This window comes from Ascidia mentula, chromosome 8 (assembly GCF_947561715.1).
Source record: "Ascidia mentula chromosome 8, kaAscMent1.1, whole genome shotgun sequence".
Classification (NCBI taxonomy): domain Eukaryota; kingdom Metazoa; phylum Chordata; class Ascidiacea; order Phlebobranchia; family Ascidiidae; genus Ascidia; species Ascidia mentula.
The window spans coordinates 17,777,474-17,789,659 of record NC_138573.1 but is presented as its reverse complement, the minus strand read 5'-3'; the positions used below and the strand labels follow the sequence as shown (position 1 = coordinate 17,789,659).

The 12,186-nt window shown below is 40.1% G+C and overlaps 3 protein-coding genes across 3 annotated transcripts in view; 2 read left to right on the top strand and 1 right to left on the bottom strand.

Annotated features, from left to right (window-relative positions):
• Positions 1-8,191, bottom strand: part of LOC145912301 (uncharacterized) — a 70,852-nt gene extending 62,661 nt beyond the window's left edge. Inside the window, exon 1 of the mRNA XM_082999725.1 lies at positions 8,186-8,191. The gene's annotated coding sequence lies outside the window, so the exon portion shown is untranslated. The remainder of the gene's footprint in view (positions 1-8,185) is intronic.
• LOC145911677 (beta-1,3-galactosyltransferase 4-like) lies at positions 286-2,420 on the top strand. Its single transcript, XM_082999088.1, has 4 exons — positions 286-493; positions 561-715; positions 1,089-1,311; positions 1,529-2,420. The coding sequence occupies exons 1-4, from the start codon at positions 414-416 to the stop codon at positions 2,028-2,030; spliced, it is 960 nt and encodes a 319-aa protein (XP_082855214.1). The 5' UTR covers positions 286-413; the 3' UTR covers positions 2,031-2,420.
• On the top strand, positions 3,082-7,388 carry LOC145911341 (beta-1,3-galactosyltransferase 5-like). Its single transcript, XM_082998657.1, has 4 exons — positions 3,082-3,213; positions 4,360-4,508; positions 5,817-6,042; positions 6,378-7,388. The coding sequence occupies exons 1-4, from the start codon at positions 3,113-3,115 to the stop codon at positions 7,012-7,014; spliced, it is 1,113 nt and encodes a 370-aa protein (XP_082854783.1). The 5' UTR covers positions 3,082-3,112; the 3' UTR covers positions 7,015-7,388.
• Positions 8,192-12,186: the final 3,995 nt, after the last annotated feature.

Genomic DNA, 12,186 nt, shown 5'->3' with positions numbered 1-12,186 from the left:
TTGACAAATAGATTATGGAAGGTCGATGACAACATTGATGGCGTTGTGTGACGTAATAGAATAAGATCAGTATACGTTAGAAAAGCAAAAGGTGTTTGTTAATGACGTTTTGTTTAGGACTGGTTGAAAACAGGCCAAAAGAAGTGTGTATGTTAGGATATAGAATGTTCCGCAGTACTGATGCTGCCAGGCATATTTATTGCTGAATACTGCCCTTCTGGCAAACTTTATTTTATTGATCATAAGACTACTTTAAATCAGTTGCTTTTAAACATTTAACGTCCAATCGGTAGCTCATAGGTCACAGCACACTAAATGTGTGATCGACAAAATTATGTGTAATGTTGTTGTCGTTCGCAGAAATGCCGCCTGTAAGATAGTACTAGGATTACCAGAAGTGCAAAATTTCAACAATGAAATGCAAATTACGTTTATTGTTCCTTGTCACCACTTCTCTCTGTTTCGTCATCTTCATTTTCGCATTTAGTTTGAGGTAAGTCCTCATATTCACTTCACTCAAAGTTGTTTATTATCACCGTTATTTTTCCGTACACGCAAAGTTACAACGGCAACTTTCGACCGTTCGCGTACGACTACAACGAAAACATGACGTCATCATCTCAAACGTTTCAACGCCCGCCCTTCAGGTTCGGTATGGAACCATGGATCGTCAAGCCGGGACCATGCGATAAAATGGAATGCATTTACCAACAAAGTATGTCTGTGGATTCATTTCTCCAATGTGGTGTTACCGAACCATTGGCCTATTAGCGGTTCTTACGAAAGGGACATTGGCAGTTGTACCTGTGTGGTTGAGCCACAGATAAGTACAATCGTAACCCCCACCGTACACAACTATATATAATGATACATGATAAATAATGTAAAGTTATATTTTAAAAAGAAACTATAGAATGTACAAAACAATTAGTTCATTTATTATTGTTCGTCCGTAGCCGCAAACGCCATCAGAAAACACAGCATGGACATATACGGCCCGCTTAGAACAAGTTCCTCATATATAACACAACAATTTAACCACTTTCATCAAATCAACAGAAATATAAACCAAACCTAATTCTCTGCAGACACTCGTTGGACGATGGTGAACTTTATCAAATCGAAAGTCAGCAACTTTGCAAACCGGGACTCTCTGCGACGTACGTGGGCTACTAGCAGGTGGATTAACGGTGCAAGTTTCCGGACAATATTCGTTGTAGCGAAACCTTTGCCCGAATTCGAAAACAGATTGCAAAGAGAATCGAAAATTTTTGGCGATATTTTGCAGATCGGTGTCCCGGATGGAGATAGGTGGGTGACGTATTTAAAAGGAATGAGAAAAAATCACAATCCCATGTATTCCTTCTACTCGATACTTCACCTACATATAGTTAAGAAACAATACCTACATACATTGCGCCACTATTAACTTCTTTTTTTAACCACCGCGATTTGAACATAGGGTATTCTGGTCACGAATCAGGTTTTCTTCTTGGTGAGACGCCATAAAAACTAAAGTCTTGTACAGGTACGCCGCCTTACGAACACTCGCCGGCATGCAATGGGCTTCGAATCGACTTCCAGGGAAGTTCTTCTACTCATCCGGGAACGACGATACTGAAGTCGACGTCACGAGATTGAAAGGAGTCGTAGAAAATGTTTTAAAACTTGTGACCGCCCAGCAATGGCCCGAGTTTCCCATTGCTTGCGTCCACAAGGTGCTCCAAGGTCAAGCGCCGGTACGGACTGAAAACGGGTCATTGAGATTCGCGCCGGGAGTGCATTACAGATGGCCTTATTACCCAAAGTTTTGCCACGGAGGATTCTACACCACCAGTGTGGCGGTTGTCAAGCAACTTTTTGAAGCATCCACAAGGGAGAGGTACTTACCCGCAGACGACGTATGGATCACAGGAATTTTGCGCGCCAAAATCATGATGCCCGATCAATTGATTTTAGGCGTTTCTGGACCACCCATCACATTTCGCAAGCCCGAAGATGTGGAATTAAATTCCTCAGAGAAGTTTTAAATTTATGTTGGAAGATGTTGTATTTCTCTGTCTTGTTTTTACAAAAGTTTCATGAGATTTTAGGTGAAAATATGATTTTCCAGAACCATTACGATCCTACACCATAACCAACATTCTTTAACGCTACAAATTCGTTTGTTTAACAAACTGATGTTGCGCCCAACTTAGCAAAGTAAAATGAAATTACAAAAATTGTGTCAGTTATTGTTCTCGCAACCACACCTGCCAAACTGCCCTTATTTCCAAGATTTGTCATTTTGAAGCACAAAAGTCTGAGATAACTGTGGTTATTTATGAGAAATTTCTTTTATGATCGTCTTCCGTATTTTATGTTTGTCTTGACTAATTTAACGCTTATGTGCATTTTTGCATACCTATTGGTAACGAACAAGAAACATAAAGTATTGGTATAGCCGATGTCAACAAGGTGTATGTATAGGGTTTGTAATAGAAAGTATGGCGCACATGAGGCAGTAATTTTCATTAGTTTAAGCAATGACTAGGATTACGTGTGTTTTAAATAGGCCTGGTGCCAAATTCCATACGTTGTCTAGCTAGAAAGTGCTGCAAGGGTGCTGTAACCTTATACATATGAGATATAAATGTTACGATCGTCTGTCAATGAGCTATATAGTTACGCTTTTCTCCATACCGTAAAAACCTGTGGGGTTGACGCATCAAACACCCCGGACACGTGAGGAAACGGGCAATGATCACACTCCGGGCGTATGCTGTCTGGACACACCTTGCCATAGATGGCCACGGTTGAGTTGAGACGCAAGACAGTGTTTTGTTGAGCAACCATTCACCCTCGGGATCGGCTCGACAGAGCTGTTGATCAGTTTAACGTGCCGGACATGAAGTGAAATGTAATTATAGGCTCGTGGCAGTGGTAAATTCAAGGGGCTTGTTACATCCCTATAGTTTTCACATAGCAAGTTAAAAAGTTAATAAGGACAAATGCTCACGTAGCATGTAAGATGCAAAGATTACGTCGGTGATACTTCATGGTTTGAAGAAAATAAGATGAATTAACAACGGTATTTTTCATTAAGGTTGTGTGATTTATATTTATTAAAAAAATGCTGAAACCAAAACAAATGGTGTCAAAACGTAAAGTGCAGTTCCTGCTCGGTTCGAGCGTTTTTTTCACTGCTCTGTGCCTCCTGTTCCAACAAAATAGGTAAGAGTAATTAGAATATAGAACATGCTGCATGAGTTAATGAACAACTTTGAATATGAAATCCAAAGCTAAGATACTGGACATATTTTTCAGACATTTCGAACATAACTGAGTTTATGACATAAATATCAGGGCTAACATGAATAAAAACGCGCCCTCTATATGGGATTGCACAACCGGTAAAACATATGGGGAAACATTACCACGGTTAATGTAAATAAAACTCGTGGCCCCTCAGACGACTATACATACGATATCACGTTTAAAAGGTGTAAAGGAAAGGCTGGGGGGAGTATCTTGTAAAATCATTAAACACAACCCATTTCGTTCCGTTGTAAGGCATAAGCTCTTGTGGCAAGCAAAATAAAATACCCGCAAATATTAGGAGGACTCTCCCCAAACATATCTGCGTGTCATCCTTAGACACAAAAGCTGCGCGTTATATATTGCGATGTTACGCCTTTGACGATAAGCAAACGCGAACAGCCCGTTTTATAGTGACGTCCTATCAACCGAAGCGCGCCCAAGTCCATATATATCGACGACCATTTGCAATACAAAAGGCTTTCAGGTTAAAAAGCATGTTGAGAAGGGACGAAACGTTCGCGACGTCCAATTAAAATCATCGATGCATGGTATTGTGCTGAATACAAAATGTCTTTCCAGTAATAATTGTATGTACAAAACGTTTGTGCATCTTGGCACCATCAGTATACGGTGATATATTTTGTATGCTCATCATGACGTCACAGGAAAGTTGTTATCACGTGATTATCATCTTTGCGTTTTGCTCCTCTTAGCTTCCGTCTGTCTCAGTCATTTAACAATGGTTCTCTGATGTTGGGCACGATTTAAAGCGTCTGCTTCAACATTTCTACTTTAACTTTAACATTATCTTTGGCTTTTTTATTTAAGTATCATGACAAGTTTTTAACAGTTTTTAAGGTGCCAAAATAGTACCTTGCGGCAAACGCTTATTTTATTTTAGCAAGTGTGATTGCGATGGCAATCAGTACGCGAAACTCCCAGAACATTTTCAACTGACACACTTAAAAATCGACGTCTCGCAGAAATATTTTGATATGTCACTCTAACTCGAAAGTCACAAATAACGTATTGCATCAACGAATAAGATTTCTATTTTAGCATTGGAAAAATACGAGGGCGCAGATCTTACGATTTCAATGAAAATAACATGGACAAGAACTTTCTTCGACCGAGATTTCGTTTTCTCAAAGAACCAACTGACTACTTAACCCAACGATGTGAGAATAACAGCTACAACAACTTGTCGCGTGAGTCTTTACTGTTAACTGGAACAATCCATTGTGATATTTATGTGCAGAATTATAATATAAGAGATATTAAAGCAGCCACGACTTTTCATAGCACAGCAAGAGATTCACGTGATAAATGCTAATACCAAGCATAACAAGAAAAGTTATCAGACCGTGAAATCTTCAGACGTTGCATCACTTTTCTTCGGGCCATATTAATTAACAGCCAATAGAGAAAAACAAACTGTTTACTTTTACTCGAACAATCATCTGTGTTATTTGTACAGACTATAAAGCAAAATCGACTTTTACATGCCGGATAACATTTGCTATAGTCAGAAATTTGTTGCTTTTTAATGCTTCCGGTTTAATTCAATTTGGTTCGTTTTTTATTACACAACGTCCGTAACTATATCATTCTTCTATACACACCAAACATTTAGAGTTTCGTGGAATAAAAGCATCTTTCCAATATCTTGCTCGCCACATACATCTGCTGCTTGACTTAAGTCAAAGCTTTTTAGGGATCGGTTGTCCTGGCAACGAAGCACTTGACGACAAAGCTCAGTGTTTGGGTTAAAAGCATCGTTACTTGGCATAACGGGACCAATTATTATTCTAACTGGTTTTTTCGCCAATGCAAATAAAGCTGGGAGAAAACATCAGTGTTTCGTGCAAGATAAACGTGTGGGTTTTGAGGACATGTTTCAACATTGCCACGAAACCACATCCCTAACCATACGTAGGTAACAGAATAAAACCACAAAGCATATTATATGCGCAAAAGAGCCATAACATTCAATGAGAGCTGCAGACAGGTGTACACACTGTTTCGACCTGTAAGGTCTCATCAGTGCAGCTGTTGAAGTGGCACTGTGCTAGCTGGTAGACTAGCAGTCACACAGATTTCCACTTTGTGGTACCTTTCGGTCAATCGTCGATATGTTGGGTACCAAACTAGGTACCAATAAACAGATATGAACCACGTGGAGCGCACTATGGCCAAAACAACTGTTTGGAAAACCACAAAGATTTCCATATTACCCGGCAGCATTCTCACGCGTCTGTCTCGCACAGAAGGTAGCGATCTTGTTTTCGTATATTTCACTATCGTGGGCAATAGTATCAGTTTGGTTCTTTACAAAAAAAAAACGAGATATGCTGCAGTTGGGGCCACCGTTTCCACCTAAGCATCATCAGTGCAGCTTTTGGGACTTTTGGGGACGATCTCACCAGCTATTAATAATAAGTAAAATAAATCCCTAGAAAAATTCCTAAGGAAATACTACAACAAATAATAGCGCTTAAACGAGACTTTTCTGACAGACGTGACTTGGACGATGGTCAATTTCATCAAATCAAAGTCGGATCATTTTCTCCATCGTGCTCAGGTGCGCTCCATGTGGCAAAAGTCGCAATTTTACAAGGACGCCCAGTTCAAGTCAATTTTTGTTGTGGCGAAAACCAATTCGGAAACGGACGCCATTTTATTGGATGAAGAACATCGGAAATATAACGATATCCTACAAATGGATGGGCCAGATGAGTACAGGTATAATATATTGCCATCCCAGTAATTTACGCCTGTCCAAAAATATGCCATTTGGGTGCAAATTCGGAAACAAGGTTATAAATCTCCTCAATTGCAGTAAATTTATTTTAGTCTCTTTGTTGTGTTCTTTTGAGGTTTGTTAAACATTTTTACCAAAAAATTTGGTAATTGAGCTGTTTTCATTCAGTAAATTCTGCCCCATAAAATGACCCATTTTTAGCATTTGGCCATAATTTATGACAGCAATCTGTAACAATCAAAGTGTTCAAAACATGTTTTCGATAAATCCATCCCTTGTTTGATTTTCGCGTCTATAAAAAACTTCTCTACTATAGGTTTGTGCCACTGAAGACCCTTGCTGGAATGCAATGGGCGTCAGAGAATCTTCCCCGGACTTTTTATTATTCTTCGGGCGATGACGACTTTCTAGTTGACGTTCAGAAGTTCTACAATATTGTCCAACGATCTCGAGACAGCCAGTTTAAGCAACTGTGGCCCACGTTTCCAATCATATGCACGTACCGCCAGGTCTACTACAGTTCACCTGTACGAAACGCAACTGGGATTTTCAAAAAGTGGTTCATTAAACCTAATGAGTACAGGTGGCCATTTTACCCAAGATTTTGTCTCGGCGGCTTCTACACAACAAGTGTTGACGTCATCAGCCAGTTATACGACCTTTCCCGAGTCGAACCGTACCTGCGAGTCGACGATGTTTGGATCACTGGCATCCTCCGACAGAAAATCGGAATGCCGAACGAAATGTTGATCGCGACGCCTGATAAAATAGCAGAACACTTGGTCGGCAAGACGCCCGATGAATTCCTTATTGAGAAACAGGCACAGGAGGAGAACAAATTTAATCAGGAACACTTCTTTGAAGTAAAGCAAATAGGCAGGGCCACGGGCGTTGGAATTCTGGGAGTTGCCATTATTAAACGAGGCCCTGAAAGAGTGGAACAGATCAAGTGAATATTTAATGCCATATTATCATGTGAAATATGGTTTATGTGTAACGCAGTAGAAATGAATAGTGCTAAACTAAGGGAAAACCGAACATTTTAAACACAATAACTCGCGTAGGCAATGCTCATAGATTTCTAGAGCAAATTGTTTCCATTGTGACATTAAAAAAACAAGAATTTACAAGAATTTAACAGTCAATTCGCACTAGACTAACTCAGGCATAACTAACTGAGCAAATACGTATTTCTTATTTCTTTTTACTTTTGCTTTTTTGTGACGTTTACGCCTTCACACCTTTGTTCATTACGTCACCATAAATATAAATACGTATTGCTGTTTTCCTGTTGAACTGCACTGTTACAAGCGAAATATATCTTGCAAACCACATCTTCTGACTCAGTTAGTTCAGTTCATTTGATTCATGTTTAACTTCAAAATTCGAATTATTTTGAGACTGTTCTTGTATCGAAAGGTACCAGTGGATCCATCTTTAAATAAATGAAACGATGCCACTTTGACGTCATCACAGGACCCCTGGACAAAAGTAGCCTCGCAACAAACTCCCTGTACCTGAATGCATTAATCTAATTACGTTTGTTCCCGTAGGTGAGGTTTATTGTATAGAAAAAGTTTACAAACTTAACCCAAACGTCTGATGTAATTATCAAAGATAGCTTTTTATGCTACGACTTCTAAGATACATTTTGCCTTTTTACCAGCAAAAAGGGATGGAATTTATTTAGATTGAGATTAGTATTTTGTACTCAGTGCCACCGTGTATCGCAGATGGCGTTCACCTTTTATCCTCACGCATATTCAAACGTCAGCAAGCAACCACGTTATTGGACTCTTGCCTCCAAACATCAGCTTTGTGAAGAGCTCAAGTTCCCCTAGTGCCTTGTCTGATTTGCATTTTGCGGATAAATCAAAGTGCGTGCCCGCTGTTGCCCCCAAGCTGGGCCACAGTCTGCAATGAATTTTCAATGGAAGGAAGTCGTCTATCAGCAAATGGTATTGGTCCGGTCGCGAACTTGGCAAGCTTGTGTCATTTTGATGCCGAGTTGATTATTGTATACTTACAGTGGATTGAACTGACACCCTCTGTTTGACGCTGTGGGTAGATTTATATGGCACAGGAAGGTAAAATCAGCTCAGGTCTTTATCAATGGTGCAGTACGTGGGAACATTGGTACACCACAATTAACCGAACAACATTGCAGTTAGACACCACTGACAGTTGAAATGCTTGTCAACTTAGCAGGTAACAATTTAGGATTTAAAGTAGAAAAACAACGTGCGGTCGTGCAACTAACTATAAACCTGTTGTGATGTCGTCTGCGCCACAATTGACAAAACCACAACTTTGCCAAACAATGCTGCATGGATTAAAACGTGCGGAAGTACGTGAATAATAAATTACAAGGGAAGTCTGTAAGCCCGAGTAAAGACAAAGACCCCTTCAACGAGGTTATTGGACAAGTGCTCCAGGTTATGTTTGTGTTGATCAAATCATTTATATTATGAACCAAAAAACTGCAGCGCACATTAACATTAAGCATGAGAATGGGAAACAATAAAACCATAAGCTATCAAGTCAGGCGCCCATGAGTCAAAACGTCTCGGTTTATTTGGAGTGCTGGTTAACTCAGGCAAAGGCGAACTTGGGCCCGCGGGCCAAATCTAGTCCATTGGGTATTTCAATCTGGCCCGCCGAGGTTTAGTAGAAATTAATGTCACTTAACAAACTGTTCATTTTGCAGTTTTAATGTGATTTCAGTGCAGGATTTTTACCTTTCAGTTGCAACTTTGAAACTTGTTTCATTGCAAACAAGTTAGTTCCTAAATTGTAGTGTAAACACTCTTGTTCACTTTATACTAACATGGATTGGTTCGCCTGTCAAATTTTTGACAATTTCTGGCCCGTGAGTCGAAAATTTTGCCCGCCCCTGTTTAACTAGTGGTAAAGGCATGGTGTTCTTGGAAAAGATCAAAACGCAAGTTTTTGCATGACAGCTAGGAGCTTTAAAGTAGGGCATTAAGAGTATAATGTTGCAAACTTTCCAGAACTTTCCAAAGCCAGTTTTCGCTTCTTCAGACTTTCCGCGCGAGGAATAGAAAATACAAAACCGATTGCCACAAACTTCAACAAAAGGCAAGGGTCTCAACAGAACGATTGATTCCTTCCTGGTGTCTATTAATAAAGGCGCGAGTGCGCGATTGTGAAACGAATTGCGACGTTTTTGCCATGCGCAGCGAGTGAACAACATTCATGTTGATTCGTTGCGTCATTCGGCGACTGCGTAACGTTCTGGAAGGAAAATAGGTCGCTTGCTCGAAGAAAGTGCTGCCTGGCAACTGCACTGTTTGTTGGACAAGGATTGCTTGTGTGTTTCTTGTGTATTTTTCGACAGGGTGACACGGATGTGTGGCAGGGTTTGTTTGTGCTGCGTGTCAGTTTAAAGTTGTCGTTTACAGCAAGGAGTCAATTGAAGGCGGTAAAATATTTTCAGACGAGGTTTTTGTTTTACAAGGTTTTGCAAGTTGTAGAAATAATAGAGCTTGAGTAGATCTTAAAACTTTTTAAAGACCTAATATTATGAAAATTAAACCACGGTTTTAATAAGTGAATAGGAGATACTAGGAAAAGGTATCGACAATATAGCAGACGTTCCTGTATAATGATGCGTGATCTTCTAATTAAGTTAAGTAGCTACCAACAAAGGTACAATTGTTGATGATGAATCTTGGATTCAAGCAGAATAGTAAGTGGTGACAGAGTTTTGACATTCCAAACTAAATGTTAATGACATTTACGTCTGTTTTTTTTTTCTTGCCGCCTTGTGCGATCAGTTCTTGCTTGCAAATAAACAATTCGCTAGATAACTTACAAAACCTAAAGTAAGACGCTTTGGCCCAGACTTACTGTATACATAACTTTGAGAAAATATCCGTATACATAACTTAAGTATGCGTCACAATCCAAATCATTGTTTATTCGTTACACAGCAGGTAAAGTTTAGGCAAACAGCTAATAGGAAGTTGTCATGCTACTTTCGGTAGATAAGTTAAAGCTAAAATTAATCGAGTCTCTGCAGCTGGACGGCAATGGCGTTAGGATACCAGGGTTGCGCAAGTTATTTCAACTAAACCCACGAGGAAAACTTACCGGCGCCCGTGCAAGTTAGGTCGCCCTGCGGCTTCAGCACTGTTGCTTCATTACGCAACTTCCGACATGACGTCAGTCAAGTGGGGGTTATTCCGTAATGTGAGTGCGGTCTTGGAAGTTTCAACTGTGTGTCAGCCGTACGATAAAGGCTTTCGGAAGGTGACAAACACCAGGATGCATTGACATGTAGTGATCAAATTACAATATAGAAAGAACTCGTGTCTAAACACAACTTATGTTCTGAACACATGTTTCGCTATGAAATCATCATCATCATCATATAAGTTCAAATAGACACTGGGTCCAGACATGAGGCTTGTTTAGATTGTAATTTTAAATGCAAATTTTCCACCTGTGTCACGCATAACAAGTGGGATCGGAAAAAGGTTGATTTCAGGAAGAAAACAATAATTATTGTTGCAATTATCAGCAAGCAGGGATAGGGAATATGGGAATTTTTCCAAATGTTATCATCCAAGGAATAAGCGCAGTTTGGAAAATTTCATGGACCCTAGTTCAATTCAACAGCAGGCCACAACAGCTCTTGACCACCGCCTTTCAGAGCAGATACGAGTACATTCCCAAAATCATAAACCGTATAACTGAAGTGGTCAATAAAATTGTCTGGCGTATTGTCCGCATGTCGTTAACAGAGCCACGCATTAAGAAACCGAAAGTAGGTTTCGGAGATAAAAAAATCACCGATCTCTACACACAAAATCGTCGGAGCGCACTGTGTTTGCTAAAGAATTATAAACTATGGTATATGAAACAGTTATTATGTTGGTTCCCCGTAACGGATGTAATGTTTCTGTACAGTTGGTTCGCGGTGGTTGCTGTGTGTGCGCAAATGGTTAATATCTGGTCTTCAATAAATCAGTGTTTACTGATCTCAGAAACCCGTTGCTCCTTTCAAGTTGGAGGCCTATAGTTTACATTCAGCTTTATTTAAAAAAAAAACAAGACTAAGGTTTAAACCGGTGTGATGTAATAGGCGTGATGTGGTAAAAACTATCACGGGTGTTAACGCTCCGAGTGAAGAAATTTTTCTCAATCATCAGCGTCACCCGTTGCTCGTACGTTGTTTTCAGTCCATGGAGAATTAACCATGTGGAAAAACGGCCGGTATCCCGAGAGAGAAGGCCCTGAACAAAGAGCCAGCATCGCTCTGGACGCCCACCACTTCCGCTCCTATTGGACCGGTGGCTATTTTTAGTCACTTAGCGTTTCACATAAGCCTGGAATGCGAAAATTTACAGGGGGATGAAGAACGAATATAGAGTAGCGACAAATAATTTGAGTTTGTTATCAATTTGGCATTTTTTCCTTTGAAATGAAAGAAGTAAAGCGATTGGACTTGCGGTGTTGTTTTAACTTCAGTGTTCCATTGTTGCTGAGCAATTGCCTTTATCCCCTTTATATCCCACTGAGGTCTTCTAGCTTTGAAAAAACAAGACCGCGCATATATTCCACAAATGAGAGCCTTAAACTGCGAATTAGTAAAAAGTGTGTCATAGCTAGACTTGAAGAAAGCATAAACGACAGACGTTGAGAGTGCGCAGTGCTGGTGACTAGCTCGCCGGTGAGTTGTTGTTATAGGTGACCAGCACATCGTCTTCGGCGTAGTGGTTAATTGTTTTGTGTAGTTGCGTCAACGCAGCCACTAATGGCCAGCTGAGTCAACTGTTCATCGAAGTGTTTTGTGGTTGTGGGTGCTTTCTTCGAATAAGCAACTAGTTAGAATAGCTCTGTGAGGGTGCGGTACCCGATAAAACGTCGTAACCTGTGACTTCGCAGGTCTGCTTCATTGGAGGCAAAAATGTTCAGGTGCAAGTCAAGAATTAATATAAAAAAACTGCCCAAGCGTGACAAACGTTTTGCCACACGTCAGAATTGTCCCAAACGTGTCCGGGGTTTTAGTGTTGTTACAACTGTGTCAGGTCAAAATATTTAAAAGTGCTTGAATGAGCGAGACTTTTGAATAATGCATTTGTTGTATGTCAGTAACTTCT